Here is an 18067-nt window from a genome sequence, read left to right as displayed (position 1 = left end):
AACATTGTTTTAGACTTTAATAGACCAAATCCGAACGATGTAATAACAAAAACCATGGTACCACTGTACTCAGTATTTTAACATGTTTACATAAAAATGGTTTTATTTTATTACCTATGTGTTGTAGTTGTTAGGCTGAGGTAAACAGCCGTTTTTAAATGTTTACTTCAATACATCCCTCCCTTGAAGCTTATCACATGCTGTGCGTAGGGCCCCACAATCGATGGGGGCCCTATTTTGCGTGAATAAAGCATGTTAAATGTCAACTAATTAATGACAGGGCGCTTCATGTTAAATGTTACCGAACACGTGGTCCTCGCCCCTTCCTGCGCCATCATTGGTAAGAATATCATGGTAAATTTCCTCAAATGTACTAGGGTCGTCTCCAGAAGTTTATCAATTCATTTGCTCGACTAATTGAGAAATGTAATAAAACACACTTTATAGCCTAGGATAATCATCGTATAATACTTATACTTAAAAAAACAGGTAATAGATGATAAATTAGGAACCAAATCAAAGAGAAAAACTCTGATAAAGTATGATAAATTGAGTGACAATGTGGTGTCAGTGCCTAATGATAGGGAGGCAGACTTTCAGGTTGTTGGAAGTGTGGCGTGTTTATTGACAAAGCATGCCTTAAACACGTGTTAAACAGAACAAAAAAAATCTAAGTAACGACTTAAACTATCAAAAGTACAAAGCAAAGAATCTACTCATTCAAATCAATGAAATAAAGTGTTTTGCCATCAGCACACCTGAACTGTTCACAACAAAAATGTCCGCCGCATATAACCTTTGTGGTCTTTTATAGGGCTTCCAATACTTCCTGGAATGTGCCACTGTTGCCCATAGGTTGGCTTACACCATCTAACATTTGTACACATCCAAATAATTATATAGCGCTTTTCTCTAGTGACTCAAAGCGCTTTACATAGTGAAAGCCATTATCTAAGTTACATTTAAACCAGTGTGGGTGGCACTGGGAGCAGGTGGATGAAGTATCTTGCCCAAGGACACAACGGCAGTGACAAGGATGGCGGAAGCGGGGATCAAACATGGAACCCTCAAGTTGCTGGCACGGCCGTTCTACCAACCGAGCCAGGACGCCCCCAGTTAGCCCATAATAGTGTGCCTTCATAGTGTTAAAATAAGGGAACCCAAAGACTCTAATGTTTTCCAATCCTCATATCTCTCTGACCTAACCTATCCTTCCATCCATTTTCTACCACTTGTCCCTCTAACTAAACCCCTGTGAGTTGGTAGGGTCTTAACCACACAAACTAGAAAATACCTTGCGGCTCCGCCACAAACAAAGTGCAAGAAGGTACTGAATCTCATGTGGTCAGTCTCAAGCTACAACTGGGGAGCAGATAAACAGTCATTGTTGGGCATTTATAGTACTGATCAGGGCATGTATGGACTATGGGTGTGTTGTTTATGGAGCAGCCGCTAAGACAATGATAGGAAAAATAGACAGAATACAATACAGAGCAATTTGAATTAGTATTGGTGCAGTTAAAACAAGTCCCACAAATGCCTTAATTGAAGCAAATGAACTACCTTTGAATTTAAGAGGAAACAATAACAAACTATCTTTGGTGTAGTGGTCAAAACTAAAGGGTTCTGGGGTGGAACAACCAGCAACAAATGTTTTGGTGGACTGCTGGGAATGCAGACAAAAACAAAAGTGTACCGGTTTTGGAAGTACCATTGGAGTATAGCCCAGTTTCAGTGTGGGGAGATGTCCCCCCTTGGATTCTACCTCGACCAAGGGTAGACATTGAACTAATAGAAGGAAACTGTCACGGGCGCATTCCACTGCGCATTTATCTGTGCGCTGCGCCGAGCGCACATCCAAGCACACTCCTGCTCGCGCCACTCCTGCTGCAGCCAGCGGCTGTAATCAATCAGCAATCTGCACACCTGTCGCTGATGAGCTTCCTGGGCTTCTTAAGCCGGTGCAGACCTGCGTTCCGGGCCAGAACGTAGCGCCCTATTACCGTACAGTAAGCCGTCATCTCTAGCTCTATGCACACTCTCTCTCTCTCTCTCTCTGTGTTTCTCCCCCTCCGTGTTCATTTGTCTTGTGTCCCTTGTCATCATCCAGCAGCATTCCTCCTTTCCCACGTCACAAGATGTGTGTCTCGTCTCCCTGTATTCCCTCTGGTTCCCTGGCTGCCTCTTGGATCTCGACCTCCTGCCTGGACACAAACTTTGACGCCTCGCTCCTGCCCTTGACCTCACGCCTGCCCACGGACCTCCGCGCTTGACTTGCCCCCTTGGACTTCTGCGCCTCGCTCAACACTTCCAGTAACACTCTACATTTAATATCTACACTGTAAAAAAAAAATCCTATTTTTATGGTTAATTTACTCTAAATTTCTACTGTAATTTTTCTTTTTTTTTTTAAATAGTTTATAAAACTGTAGAATTGAAGACATTATCTGTAAATAAACAATCAGCCTGTTATTTTAAGTAATATGCCAGTAATGACAAACTATGTATATTTCTATTTTTTTTTACAGAAAAATACCAAATTAATTATACATAGCATTTTCTGTTTTCTTAAATTACTTTCAAATGCATGTAAAATTACAGTAATTATCTTTCATTAAATATGTAGCTTGTTATATAAAAGTCTATGTCCATACTAACAATCTAAAGGTATTTTTCTGCAGAACTGTTTGCATCGTCACTTTATTAAAGGTGGTTGATCTTAACAATTCAGAAAAAAATCTGTAAAATAATGGTATTTTTCTGTGGAACTGCCAGCATTGTCACTTCATTAAAGGTGTTTGATCGTAATAATTTGGAAAAACTCTGTAGAATAAAGGTATATTTCTGCGGAACTGTTTGCATTGTCACTTTATTAAAGGTGGTGGATCTTAATAATTTAGTAAAAATCTGTAAAATTACGATATTTTTCCGCAAAACGTTTCATGAAAATTTCTGTAAATATAATATTTTTGATCATTATTTGGTTTACAATGTTTTACTTTAATTTTATGGTTTTCGTTTGGCAGCTGTAGCTGCCAGTAGATGACCGTTTTTTACAGATTTTTTTTTTTTTTACAGTGTATTGTATTCTGTTTTTAATTTACGATTTACACTACGCACGTGCCATCTTCACTGGTTTTGGGTTTTGTACTATAAAAGTGAGCAGGGCCATAACCAGAATTTGAGAAATACGAAGGTCAAAATGTGGTCCTAGAGGAGCTTTGAAAAGCTGAAATCCTGGGTAACCCAGCACCATGTGAATAATATTACCTTCAGCGACACAATGAACAATCCACTTTTTTATTACTATGGTAACATCATTAAAACATAAGTTTGGGATTTCATCCACTGATCTTCTGCTTTGCTTTGTAGATCTGGGGAGGAAATCTGTCTTCATATTCTCACCAGTGACAGAGCGTGACGTGGCTCGGATCACGTTTGGGGTAAAATGAAGCGCCTGCGATGAGGTGGCGACTTGTCCAGGGTGTACCCCGCCTTCCGCCCGATTGTAGCCGAGATAGGCTCCAGCACCCCCCGCCACCCCAAAGGGAATAAGCGGTAAAAAATGGATGGATGGATATGAAGCGCCTCGTCATGCAATCATGTACATTTGACATGCGCAGTGGCAGAGAAGCTGTCTGTGGTGCTGAAAACACTTCCATTCTCGTCACGTGACCTGAGTCTCCAATAATGTCTGGAATAATAACGCGGATGGAGGTTGGGGGCTTCGTGGGGAGGCTCGTTTGGGCGTCAAATAAAAAAAAAAAAAAAAAAAAAAAACTCCACGGAGATCGTTTGTACCATAAAGATGGATGCTCTGCACATCCACAAGAGCGCGTATCACGTGACCGCGTGGGCGTTTCTTGAATAGTGCAGCCAGTGTGGGTAGCAGGTGGCTAATCGCGCTATTAGACGATCTCTGACCGCGCTCCTCCTCCCCGCTCCCTTGTCTTCTCTGTCGACAGGAAACGAGCAGCTGGCTTCGCGTCTGCAATCGTCGGCTGCCGCCAAGCGGACAATAAATCGACTATCTTCGGAGCATCCTTTTGACCAGGTCAGAGTCCGTCGAGGAGCCGAGGGGATGTCCGTCGCGGGATTGAAGAAGCAGTTCCACAAGGCCACGCAGGTAAGACGTGCACGCGCATCTCGCGCATCCTTGGCAACAGCGAGACGTAAACACGACGCGAGAAGCTGCGTGCATGCGGGGCGTTGTACGCTACACGTGTCTCTCCACACTAAAGTAAATAAGACACCACTCGCGTCTCGCTGCCGCACGACCGGAGAAGTGCACGACTCTTACAAAATGTGGTTGGACGAAGAGGATGCTGACTTCAGGACGGATGGTCGGCAGGCGCACGCTGGGATGTAATATTACGTAACACGGAGGCCTTTGAGAAGCTGCCTATGATTGGCTGATTATGCACACAAGAGGGAATTCCCTCCATCATTCCCTGTCTCCTCTCCTCCTTTCCTTTCCTATACCAATATTCTCATCATCTCCTTATTTCCTTTTAGCATCCTCACCTCCTTTTCCCTCCCAGCATCCCCCATCGTGTCCTCGTTTCCTCAACCGACTCCCTACTTTTCTTTTTCCGTTCCAAACTTTGAGCGTAGACAAATGTTCAAAGCCTACCTTTTGGAGTGTCTTTGAACGCATCACAGCCGTGAGAGCATAACCTGGACACACAGAGCATGACCTCCAAGGTTTTGTCTCCAATGGAAAACTTATGTCAGTACACCTCAATAAGTATGATGTACAGCAGGGGTCGGGAACCTTTTTGGCTGAGAGAGCCATGAAAGCCAAAGATTTTAAAATGTATTTCCGTGAGAGCCATATTATATTTTTTAACACTGAATACAACTAAATGCGTGTTTTTTTAAGTAAGACCAACATTTTTAGAGTGTAATAAGTCTCTTATTCTTTTTAATAACATTGTTATTCTGAAGCCAACCAATAGTAAATCAAATACTCCTTACCATTAATGCGACTTCTTGAACAAGTGGGGTAGAAAACGGATGGATGGATTAAAATGAATGAGAATGTTTTATATTTTGAACGTTATTTTTAACACTGTGATTACCAGCTGAATTATTTATTACTTATCGTGTTAAGCAGTGTCAGCTAAGATTGATCTGAGAGCCAGATGCAGTCATCAAAAGAGCCATAGGTTCCCTACCCCTGATGTACAGTATCGTACTGTCCCAACTACAGGGCTGTCGGGGAGCACTTATTGAAAAATGACGATTGCAATGTTTACCCGCTTCTTATTCTCTCCTTTTTTAATTGTGAATTGCATTTTGCCACACTTATGCACTTAGAATGCCAAGTGTAGTAGTGGATTGTCTTGCAGTGCAGTGTTTTTCAACCTTTTCTAGAAAACATTAAAAAGTAGAAAACATTAAAAAAATTAAACTCAGTAGCCGATATTGACAAAAAACGACGTTCTCGCAATTGTTGGATATGACTTCAATCCATAACCAAGCATGCATCACTATAGCTCTTGTCTCAAAGTAGGTGTACTGTCACCACCTGTCACATCACGCCGTGACTTATTTGGAGTTTTTTGGTGTTTTCCTGTGCGTAGTGTTTTAGTTCTTGTCTTGCGCTCCTATTTTGGTGGCTTTTCTTCTTTTGTTGGTATTTTCCTGTAGCAGTTTCATGTCTTCCTTGAACGCTATTCCCCACGCCTGCTTTGTTTTCATAATCAAGACTATTTAAGTTGTGCGGACGCTATCCTTCTTTGTGGGGACATTGTTGATTGTCATGTCATGTACAGATGTACTTTGTGGACACCGTCTGCTCCACACGCTGTAAGTCTTTGCTGTCGTCCAGCGTTTTAGTTCTTGTCTTGCGCTCCTATTTTGGTGGCTTTTCTTCTTTTGTTGGTATTTTCCTGTAGCAGTTTCATGTCTTCCTTGAACGTTATTCCCCACGCCTGCTTTGTTTTCGCAATCAAGACCATTTAAGTTGTGCGGACGCTATCCTTCTTTGTGGGGACATTGTTGATTGTCATGTCATGTACAGATGTACTTTGTGGACGCCGTCTGCTCCACACGCTGTAAGTCTTTGCTGTCGTCCAGCATTCTGTTTTTTTTTTTACTTTGCAGCCAGTTCAGTTTTAGTTTTGTTCTGCATAGCCTTTCCTAAACTTCAATGCCTTTTCTTAGTGGCACTTTGCGGCACTCGCCTTTAGTTTATTTTTGGTTTAAGTGTTAGATACCTTTTTACCTACACGCTGCCTCCCGCATATTGTGATCATGACAAACCATGTTCTCGACATCTACAAAGCAATTAGCTACCTGCTGCCACCTACTGATATGGAAGACTATTACATGGTTACTCTGTTAAAAAGTTGAAGTTAAAGTACCAATGATTGTCACACACACACTAGGTGTGGCGAAATTATTCTGCTGAGCTCTAAACAGCACAGACTCTCAACAATGGCACATTGGCGGATTATAATTACTGGTTTGCAAAAAATATTTTTAACCCAATTAGGTGAAATTACATAATCTCCCACGGCACACCAGACTGTTAGTGTGCCGCGGCACGGTGGTTGAAAAACACTGTTCCAGTTTAATTGGCACGACATTAACAGTTGATAGCAGATCTAAAAGTGGGACAAATTCCTGCGCGTGTGCGCTCGTGTTCAACAGGCGAGTGGCGAGGCCTCCCAGCATGGCCGCCATCCGACAGTAAATGAGACACCTCGGTCGCTGACTGAATTAAACATGAGCCTCAGTCACAAGGAGGACTTTATTTCTTGTCTCCATTACTGTATTCATGTCTGTTACCATGGTTGCCATCCTTACAATAAATGGCAACTATAAGGATAGGTTTTTGTCTTGATAGGATGGAATGTCTTGAACGGTGCCTCCCCCCCGCAATGGTCACAAGATGGTGTTGCCACGACAACCATGCGCACGTGCACGGACAGCGCAAACGTGACATACACACAAACACATACTGTGGATGCCTCACTTAATAATTGATCACCCTGGAGGGAATCAAACGTGTGTGTGTTTGGTGCCAAGCCTCAATAGTGGGCAGAACATTGGACCTCTGCTTTTGTTGTCACTTTACTGACGACGGTGGAATGTTTTCACACACACATACAGTCTTTTATTGTTCCCATCCATCATACTGTGCAGAACACTGCAGGACCTTGTCCATGTTGTCTTTCTGGCATAGTGATTGTCTCTCAATCAGTCATTGATCCGCTATTGGCATGCACTTTTGATTGCCGCTATTGGCGTGAAAAAGGTCAACGTGTCTTATTTGATTTCATGTTGTCATGTAATTATGTCAACCACTCGCTTTGTGCCTTTCCATTCTTGCATTTAGCATTTCGAGTGCATACGTGTGTACAGCAAACGCAGTGCACTGTCATCAGGACCTGGATGTTGCGCTCAAGGCTCATTTGAGTGATTGCAATTCACAAGAAGAAGAAGAAGAAGATGAGGAAGCGGTTACATTTGATATTGTCATGTGTGCAACAACACTAATGGATTTGGGACAGCACTACACTGTCAAAATGTGTAATCTAAGGAAGCAAACACACAGTACAGAGTAGCGATGCAACGATTGAAGAGTTTTACTGTTAACCGTGATTAAAATGTCATGGTTATTTAATCGCAAAGGCTCCCCTACACTGGGTGTGTTTCTGTCCTCCTCAATGGCTATAAACAGACATTATGCTGCTGTTATTTTCAGCACAACCTGCGCAGAATGTAAACAAAGTTACACCTATCGAAAGACACGCTAATATGCTACACATGTTCCTCACAATACGAAGGTCCTGGGCTCGGGATCTTTCTGTGTGGAGTTTGCATGTTCTCCCCGTGACTGCGTGGGTTCCCCCCGGGTACTCCGGCTTCCTCCCACCTCCAAAGACATGCACCTGGGGATAGGTTGATTGGCAACACTAAATTGGCCCTTGTGTGTGAATGTGAGTGTGACTGTTGTCTATCTGTGTTGGCCCTGTGATGAGGTGGCGACTTGTCTCGGGTGTGCCCCGCCTTCCGCCCTAATACAGCTGAGATAGGCTCCAGCACCCCCAAAAATGGACAAGTGGTAGAAAATGGGTGGATGGATAGCTTAAATATGGCAGCCAAACAAAGCAGCAAACGTTCACCCCCCCCTCAAAAAACAAACCAAAAAAAAGTTGAAATTGACTATGGAAACATTTCGGGTACTTAAAAAATGACCAGGGAGTCATTGAAGATGATGGCTCACCAATTCTCAAAACCTGCCAAAAACTAAGTTATGGCTAAAGGGTCTAACACGTCCAATATGGTGCAGCATTTGCAGGATCACCACCCAGCAGTAAAGATAAGACATAAGAATGGAGTTGAATTATTTTATTGGCAAGTTACTTAATGAAGAATTGAGTTGGTAGAGAGTTAGATATTAACACCTCACAGTCAGTAGCTTAGCGTTGAGTCAGGTCGGTGTAAACCAATAGCAACAAGTACTCCTGTTAAGGGCTTTATTCAATGGCCATTTAACGTTAAAGCTTTTTTCCTCCTGTTTGTGTGCAAAAAATTATAGACATTGTAAATTAACATAGCAAGTGTTAAAAACGATGTAGAATAACAGCACTATACCATGGGACCTAATTGTGTGCATACCAATTATTCACCCAGCATAAAATAGATGAAGATGATTAAAAATGAATAAATAGGCATGGATGACGGTTGATGACAATAACACTTGAGTTTATTTGTCTTATTTTAATAATGCAATTATTAAGTAATTAATTTGTTTATTATTTTGTCATTTTATTTGATGACTATTTCCAACAGTAATTAATATCACAACAAACGCTCGAAGGGATGTCTATGGGATGTTATAAGTTTTGTGTTGTGAAATTAATCAATGCATAACAATTGTGAAACTGTGATCATTACTCAAGACTATAATAAAAGTCAAAGTCATCTCTATTGTACATTTTTTAACATGTGCTGGAAATACAGGACGATGGAAAACACGTTTCTCTCTGAATCATGGTGTGAGCTACCTGGGGAAAAAAATGTAACCAAAATTCAGATATACTTAATGTACAAAAGTGTGCATTTTGGAAGAAAAAACACAGTATCAGCAGCAACAACAAATGTGCATGGACTTGAATTTTGTACAATTAATGCTTATTATCTATCTGTGTTGGCCCAGCGACGAGGTGGTGACTTGTCCAGGGTGTACCCTGCCTTCTGTCCAGCCTATTTCAAGAAGTAACATTTTAAATTTTGGCAAGTGGCAAATCATTTACAGTGTACATTCAAAATACAAAATATGTACAGTCAAAATCTATAATTGTTGCATCCCTCGTACACAGTGTACTAAGTTATTAAAGTGGAAGTGCGCGAATTAAAACACAGCCAGTGTGTAGAAGGTTCCTGAGTGGGCATGAGAAAGTGTTGTCATTGCGTCATCTTGGACGTCCATGTTGGGGATGAGGAGCGACACAGCCGCTAATAACTTCTAACAAAGAGTTCATCTTATGTAATGTTCATGCCGGACTAGAAGAGGGCCTGAGGGCTCCATCTCCATGGCAACCAGATCCTAATTCGTCTTGTGATTCACCGCGAGTGTCCCGCTTCCCTGGACCATCACCTCTCTTCTTCTTCCTCCTTTGCAGAAAGTCAGCGAGAAGGTGGGCGGCGCCGAAGGCACCAAGCTAGACGATGACTTCAAGGAAATGGAGAAGGTAAGTGTGCCGGTGGTACGCGTGTCCACGGGAAGGGAGTCTTACACTGTCCTTGCAGAAGGTGGACATCACAAGCAGAGCGGTTCTGGATATCATGACCAGGACTACAGAGTACCTGCAGCCCAATCCAGCATCCAGAGCCAAGCTAAGCATGATCAACACCATGTCTAAAATACGCGGACAAGAAAAAGGACCCGGATACCCTCAGGCTGAGTCTGTCCTGGGAGACGCTATGTTGAAGTTTGGACGAGAGCTGGGGGAGGAGTCCAGCTTTGGTAAGACGGTCAGACTAAAGTCCTTTTTTTTTTTTTTTTAACTTATTGAAGGAACATCTCACCTGCTCCTCTTCTTCGTCATCCAAATCACAGGCCTGGCGCTCATGGACGCTGGGGAGTCGATGAAGGAGCTGGGCGAGGTGAAGGACGCTCTCGACATGGAAGTCAAACAGAACTTTATTGACCCGCTGCAGAACCTCCACGACAAAGACCTGAAGGAGATCCAGGTGAGTCAACCTAGTGGTTAGAGTGTCCGCCCTGAGATCGGTAGGTTGTGAGTTCAAACCCCGGCCGAGTCATACCAAAGACTATAAAAATGGGACCCATTACCTCCCTGCTTGGCACTCAGCATCAAGGGTTGCAATTGGGGGTTAAATCACCAAAAATTATTCTCACTGCTCCCCTCACCTCCCATGGGGTGGAACAAGGGGATGGGTCAAATGCAGAAGACACATTTCACCATACTTAGTGTGTGTGACAATCATTGGTACTTTAACTTTAACTTTAAGGGCGTTGAGGTGAAGGCGACAAGACACTTTTTGACGCTCTCTTCATCCTCAGCACCACCTGAAGAAGATGGAAGGACGCCGCCTCGACTTTGACTACAAGAAGAAGCGACAGGGGAAGGTGCAGGACGACGAGATTAAACAAGCGCTGGAGAAGTTTGACGAGAGCAAAGAGATCGCCGAGCAGAGCATGTTCAACCTTCTGGAAAGCGATGTAAGACCTCTCAGCTGCGAGGGGAGCATCATCTTGTTTGGGTTGCTATGGTAACGCTGGCTCGCGTGTTGCAGATCGAGCAGGTGAGCCAACTGGCGGCGCTGGTCCATGCTCAGCTGGAGTACCACAGCCGCACCACTCAGATCCTTCAGCAGCTCTCCAGCAAGATGGAGGACAGGTACGCCAGCAGCAACGGCGCGGACGGGACGTCGTCATCAGTGTCTCTTTAAAAAAAAAGTCTCCTCTTCAGGATAAAGGAAGTGTCCAGCAAACCCAGGAAGGAGTTTGTTCCCAAACCTCGCATGACTTTGGAGCTACTTCCCCCGAGCGAGAATCACAACGGCGGTATTCATTCTGCAAAATCCCCTGGAAGATCACCAGGTAGGAGGAGGGAGGAGCTCGCTTTTGGGCACGCCCATGCAAGCCTCTACAATGACTGTGTGTGTGTGTGTGTGTGTGTGTGTGTGTGTGTGTGTGTGTGTGTGTGTGTGTGTGTGTGTGTGTGTGTGTGTCAGCCCCACTGGATCAGCCGTGCTGCCGGGCGCTCTACGACTTTGAACCGGAGAACGAAGGCGAGCTGGGTTTCAAAGAAGGCGACGTCATCACACTGACCAATCAGATCGACGACAACTGGTACGAGGGAATGATCCACGGCCACTCGGGATTCTTCCCCATCAACTACGTAGACATACTGGTGCCGCTCCCGCATTAACGCCCGCCGCCGCTGCCCAGCACGACCTTTGCCGAGGTCCACGAATCCCCGCCTCCTCCTTATTCTTCTGTGCTTTGTGCGACTGCGTGACGTCATGATTGGCGGCCGCCTGCCGGCTGCGGGACTCGAGTTGGAAGAAGAGAGGTGAGCGTGTCCGCATGAGACCGCGTGAAGATCTCCACGCCGCCACAGGGGGCGCTGTGGCATAAATGTGCGTGCCGTCTTCCTTGCGTCGTCAGCATTGCTCTCTCCTTTTCTTCTTCCACGCCATGTTTGCATGAGGCGGCCTTTTCGCATCATGGGGGGGCGGGGTCTTCTCATGACAACGCCGACGTCAGTGTTTTTTTGTCAAGCGTCTGCTTGTTGGCGTGTCTTTCTTGTGGCTTTTGCATGCAAGGCTGTTTGAAGGAGGTGGACATTACTTCCTACGTCACAAAAGGTCACCGTGTTATCAGACCGCGGCTGTGTGTGAGGTGAATCATTTTTTAGTAGACACTAAAGTATTCAACGTTGTCAGGCAAGTGTAACCAAGTGTGCTTCTAGACCATTGGTGTCCAAAGTGTGGCCTGGGGCAAAAAGTCCAATTTAAAAAAACAACAGCAGCAGCAAAAGTGGAAAAAATTAGGTCCTGGGTTGTCCAAAGTGCAGCTTGGGGGCCATTTTCTGGCCTGCAGCTTGTTTTTAATTGGTCCAGGCCCATAATACAATTTCACGAAAAAACAACAAAAGTTGAAACTCATAATGTAATGTTAAAAAGTTCAAATGTTTACAATAAACAGAAAAAGCACTTTTGAGTAAAATTGTGTGCGAATGCTGAAAAGCTGAAGCCAAACTGAAATGCGAACAGGTAGCACGCTAGACAGATAGTTATATACTTTGTTACCTGACTCTAAGTGCATACCTGGTGACATGCTAACATTAGCGTGTGTCAAGTACCAAAGTATATAACTTTGAGGTGTATACTTGCAAAAATAGCGACACACGCTAACATGCTAACAGTAAACGTGTGTCAAGTACCAAAATATATGATTCCGAGGTGTATTAAAGTTAAAGTTAAAGTACCAATGATTGTCACACACACACTAGGTGTGGTGAAATTTGTCCTCTGCATTTCACCCATCCCCTTGGGAGGTGAGGGGAGGGGAGCAGTGAGCAGCAGTGGTGCTGTGCCCGGGAATAATTTTTGGTGATTTAACCCCCAATTCCAACTCTTGATGCTGAGTGCCAAGCAGGGAGGTAATGGGTCCCATTTTTATAGTCTTTGGTATGACTCGGCCGGGGTTTGAACTCATGACCTAGCGATCTCAGGGCGGACACTCTAACCACTAGGCCACTGAGTAGATACCTACAGAAATAGCTAAAAATGACAGCATGCTACTGTTAGCATGCTAACTTTACCATGCTAGCAATTGATTAACATTAGCACGGTGCATTATGACTCTGGAATGGTTTGAATCAGTTGGTAAATGTGGAAATTGGGAAGTTTGAAATTGTATTTATTATTTTTGAATGGAAAAAATGTCCCAGAAAATGTGGAATTCCTGGAAATAAGGACATTTTTGAAAAGTATAGAAAAAAATTAGTAATACGCATGACATGAATGAACGGAACATTGTGAAAGTGGAATGGTTTGACTCAGATGGAAAATGTTGGAAGAGAAGACAGACAAAAAGTAGGGTGGAATAATGCTTTTCAGCATTCACACTGCAAGGTAACCGCTTTGTTAGATACAACACAGAGCTGTTTTGTATTTAACCTTTTTTTTTTTTTTTTTTTTTACAAAATGAGAAATCGTAAAATGGCCCCTCACACCTTTTTGATTTTTTAGTATACCGCCCTCGATGGAAATAGTTTGAACACTCCCTGTCTGCACTATGCTAGCAGTCCTCCAGATGAGCAGCGTTCAAAGTGTATAAAGTGTTCACCATGCAAACAAACAGACAGTATGTGTCCACTCGAGTGGTCTCGGTATTTTATGTGCGTTAGCATGGCTAAAGCTAACGGCTAATGCTAGTTGGCTACCTGTTAGCCACCTACCATGCTGTTCAAACTAACACTAAAAAGTGTCATGGATGTACCAGTCAAATGCTTGTTTTCATCATTCCGTTCCTCCCCCAAGTCGACATTGTGAGGTGTAACTTGTGGACAGGAATCTTCAAATGTGTTGTCAGCTCAACTGGTGAGCTAACATAATGACGAGCCTGAATCTCGCAGAGCTGCTATCTATATGGATATCAATGAGTATTGATCACAAAGGCAATAAAATAGCTTACAATGAGCTCTTTAGCACCCGAAGACGTCGCCGTCGTTTTTCGGTTCTGTTGAGTCGGTTCGTATTGTGGTCTTCGGAGGTCACTGCCATGTTTGCTCCACCTGATATCGTCTCCATCAGCACTTTCACTCCCAAGTAAATTTCCTCATCGTATGTTTTTTTTTTTTCCACTTGGATGGAGGCATGTTTTGTGGCCTCCATGAGGGACCTGTGCAGCCTTGGTCAGACCCTGGTAAGAATAATAGCCTACTTGAGTCAGTAACAGGACCTTGCTTTGACCTCTGGCTGCTCCATAATACAGTTTGCCTTGTATAAAATGGCCTCATCAATCTGCCTGCTTTTTCTGCTGAGCTACCTTGTTGTTTATAATTGTATTTATCACCGATTTATTCCTGTGTCTTATTTATTTATGAGAAGCTGTGGTGGAGAGGGCGTGGTCCAAGCTAGCTGTTGCTCTCCTCCTATGGGATGATGGTGATGATGACAATGTGTATGTATATCTGCCTGTTGTGAAGATGACCTGCAATGTACTGACAATAAAAGACTCACACGACACAAATCGCTGTGATTATCAGAAAAAAAGTTTTGAAAATACAACTTTTAAAATAATATGCACATATGTCACATTTGAAATCCATCCATCCATCCATTTTCTACCGCTTATTCCCTTCGGGGTCGCGGGGGGCGCTGGAGCCTATCTCAGCTACAATTGGGCGGAAGGCGGGGTACACCCTGGACAAGTCGCCACCTCATCGCAGGGCACACATTTGAAATCATGCCTTAATTTTTTAAAGGGGAACATTATTACAATTTCAGAAGGGTTAAAACAATTAAAAATCAGTTCCCAGTGGCTTATTTCATTTTTCGAAGTTTTTTTCAAAATTTTACCCATCACGCAATATCCCTAAAAAAAGCTTCAAAGTGCCTGATTTTAACCATCGTTATATACACCCGTCCATTTTCCTGTGACGTCACATAGTGATGCCAACACAAACAAACATGGCGCATAGAACAGCAAGCTATAGCGACATTAGCTCGGATTCAGACTCGGATTTCATCGCTCTCTTTTCCTGAAAGCTGATCTGTCCAGTTTTGGAGTTGATGTCAGCAGGCCAGGGAAGCTAGGGTCGATATTCTTCTCTTGATCATCTTCGGTGGCATAAGGGACGGTGTGAGCCAAGACATCCAGGGGGTTTAGCTCGCTCGTCTGCGGGAACAAACTGCCGCCATTGCTTGCCGTGCTACCGAGGTCCTTTGTCCCAGAATTGCTCACACACTCCGGCAGATTCAATGGGGGTCTGGCGGCAGATTTCTTTGACTTTATCGTTGGAAATGCATCTGCTTTGAGTGTCGCAGGATATCCACACATTCTTGCCATCTCTGTCGTAGCATAGCTTTCGTCGGTAAAGTGTGCGGAACAAACGTCCAATTTCTTGCCACTTTCGCATCTTTGGGCCACTGGTGCAACTTGAATCCGTCCCTGTTCGTGTTGTTACACCCTCCGACAACACACCGACGAGGCATGATGTCTCCAAGGTACGGAAAACAGTCGAAAAAACGGAAAATAACAGAGCTGATTTGACTCAGTGTTTGTAATGTGTTTGAGAAAATGGCGGATTGCTTCCCGATGTGACGTCACGTTGTGACGTCATTGCTCCGAGAGCGAATAATAGAAAGGCGTTTAATTCGCCAAAATTCACCCATTTAGAGTTCGGAAATCGGTTAAAAAAATATACGGTCTTTTTTCTGCAACATCAAGGTATATATTGACGCTTACATAGGTCTGGTGATAATGTTCCCCTTTAACAAAAAGATAGAAACCTATACTTAACGTCATTTAGGTTTAATTACACATCTGTTCTTTGTAGATTCCCTTGTTTTCTACATTTTGGTATCCTCTGCGAGTTATGTAGTTACCTCAAGTCTTTATCGACTATATGTGTGTGTGTGTGTGTATATACACTATATTGCCAAAAGTATTTGACCACCCATCCAAATGATCAGAATCAGGTGTTTTAATCACTTGACCCGACCACAGGTGTATAACATCAAGCACTTAGGCATGGAGACTGTTTCTACAAACATTTGTGAATGGGCCACTCTCAGGAGCTCAGTGATTTCCAGCGTGGAACTGTCATAGGATGCCACCTGTGCAACAAATCCAGTGGAGAAATTTCCTCGCTCCTAAATATTCCAAAGTCAAATGGAAGAGTTTGGGAACAACAGCAACTCAACCATGAAGTGGTCGGCCAAGTAAACTGACAGAGAGGGGTCAGCGGATGCTGAAGCGCATAGAGCAAAGAGGTCGCCGACTTTCTGCACAGTCAGTTGCTACAGAGCTCCAAACTTCATGTGAAATTCCAATTAGCCCACGTACAGTACGCAGAGAGCTTCATGAAATGGGTTTCGATGGCCGAGCAGCTGCATCTAAGCCATACATCACCAAGTCCAATGCAAAGCGTAAGATGCAGTGGTTTAAAGCACATCGCCACTGGACTCTAGAGCAGTGGAGACGCCTTCTCTGGAGTGATGAATCACGCTTTTCCATCTGGCAATTTGATGGACGAGTCTGGGTTTGGAGGTTGCCAGGAGAACGGTACATTTCGGACTGCATTGTGCCGAGTGTAAAATTTGGTGGAGAAGGAATTATGGTGTGGGGTTGTTTTTCAGGAGTTGGGCTTGGCCCCTTAATTCCAGTGAAAGGAACGTTGAATGCTCCAGGATACCAAGACATTTTGGACAATTCCATGCTCCCAACCTTGTGGGAACAGTTTGGAGCGGGACTCTTCCTCTTCCAACATGACTGTGCACCACTGCACAAAGCAAGGCCCATAAAGACATGGATGACAGAGTCTGGTGTGGATGAATGACTTGACTGGCCTGCACAGAGTCCTGACCTGAACCTGATAAAACACATTTGGTATAAATTAGAACGGAGACTGAGAGCCAGGCCTTCTCGACCAACATCAGTGTGTGACCTCACTAATGCGCTTTTGGAAGAATGGTCGAAAATTCCTATAAACACACTTCGCAACCTTGTGAACAGCCTTCCCAGAACAATATCATATTAAGGAATGGGATGGCACTTCAAGTTCATATGTGAGTCAAGGTAGGTGGCCAAATACTTATGGCAATATCGTGTACATATGTGTGTACACATGTATTTATATATATATATATATATATATATATATATATATATATATATATATATATATATATATATATACATATATAAAAACCCCAAAACCAGTGAAGTTGGCACGTTGTATAATTCGTAAATAAAAACAGAATACATCCATCCATCCATCCATCCATTCTCTACCGCTTTTCCCGTAATGATTTGCAAATCCTTTCCAACATATACTCAATTGAATAGACTGCAAAGACAAGATTTTTAATGTTCGAACTGAGAAACTTTTTTTTGCAAATGATCATTAACTTCCGGCAGCAAATCCGGCAGCGTTTCTGGGTGTTGTTGATGAATGGCTTTGGCATTGCATAGTAGAGTTTTAACTTGCACTTACAGATGTAGCAACAAACTGTAATTACTGACAGTGGTTTTCTGAAGTGTTCCTGAGCCCATGTGGTGATATCCTTTACACACGGATGTCTCTTTTTGATGCAGTATCACCTGAAGGATCGAAGGTCTGTAATATCGCTTATATGCAGTGATTTCTCCAGACTCTCTGAACCTTTTGATGATATTACGGACCGTAGATGGTGAAATCCCTAAATTCCTTGCAATAGCTTGTTGAAAAATGTTCTTAAACTGTTCGACAATTTGCTCACACATTTTTTCAAAAGGTAGTGAGCCTCACCCCATCCTTGTTTGTGAATGACTGAGCATTTCATGGAAGCTGCTTTTATATCCAATCATGACAGCCACCTGTTCCCAATTAGCCTGTTCACCTGTGGGATGTTCCAAATAAGTGTTTGATGAGCATTCCTCAACTTTCTCAGTCTTTTTGCCACTTGTGCGAGCTTTTTTGAAACATGTTACAGGCATCAAATTCCAAATGATCTAGTATTTGCAAAAAATAACAGTTTTCTGACATCACATGGACAAAGATAAGACCTTCTGCAGGAAAGTTCTATGGTCAGATGAAACAAAAATTTAGCTGTTTGGCCACAATACCCAGCAATATGTTTGGAGGAGAAAAGGTGAGGCCTTTAATCCCAGGAACACCACACCTACCGTCAAGCATGGTGGTGGTAGTATTATGCTCTGGGCCTGTTTTGCTGCTAATGGAACTGGTGCTTTAAATGGGACAATGAAAAAGGAGGAGGATTACCTCCAAATTCTTCAGGACAACCTAAAATCATCAGCCGGGAGGTTGAGTCTTGGGCGCAGTTGGGTGTTCCAACAGGACAATGACCC

At 43.4% G+C, this 18067-nt stretch overlaps 1 protein-coding gene across 1 annotated transcript; it reads left to right on the top strand.

Annotated features, from left to right (window-relative positions):
* Positions 1 to 3855: 3855 nt before the first annotated feature.
* LOC133606384 (endophilin-A1-like) lies at positions 3856 to 13188 on the top strand. The gene is made up of 8 exons (XM_061960255.2): positions 3856 to 4126; positions 9639 to 9707; positions 9766 to 9982; positions 10076 to 10209; positions 10544 to 10702; positions 10777 to 10880; positions 10953 to 11083; positions 11218 to 13188. The coding sequence occupies exons 1-8, from the start codon at positions 4082 to 4084 to the stop codon at positions 11412 to 11414; spliced, it is 1056 nt and encodes a 351-aa protein (XP_061816239.1). The 5' UTR covers positions 3856 to 4081; the 3' UTR covers positions 11415 to 13188.
* Positions 13189 to 18067: the final 4879 nt, after the last annotated feature.

The sequence above is a fragment of the Nerophis lumbriciformis genome, linkage group LG05 (assembly GCF_033978685.3).
Source record: "Nerophis lumbriciformis linkage group LG05, RoL_Nlum_v2.1, whole genome shotgun sequence".
Classification (NCBI taxonomy): Eukaryota; Metazoa; Chordata; class Actinopteri; order Syngnathiformes; family Syngnathidae; genus Nerophis; species Nerophis lumbriciformis.
This window is presented reverse-complemented; position numbering and strand designations above follow the sequence as displayed.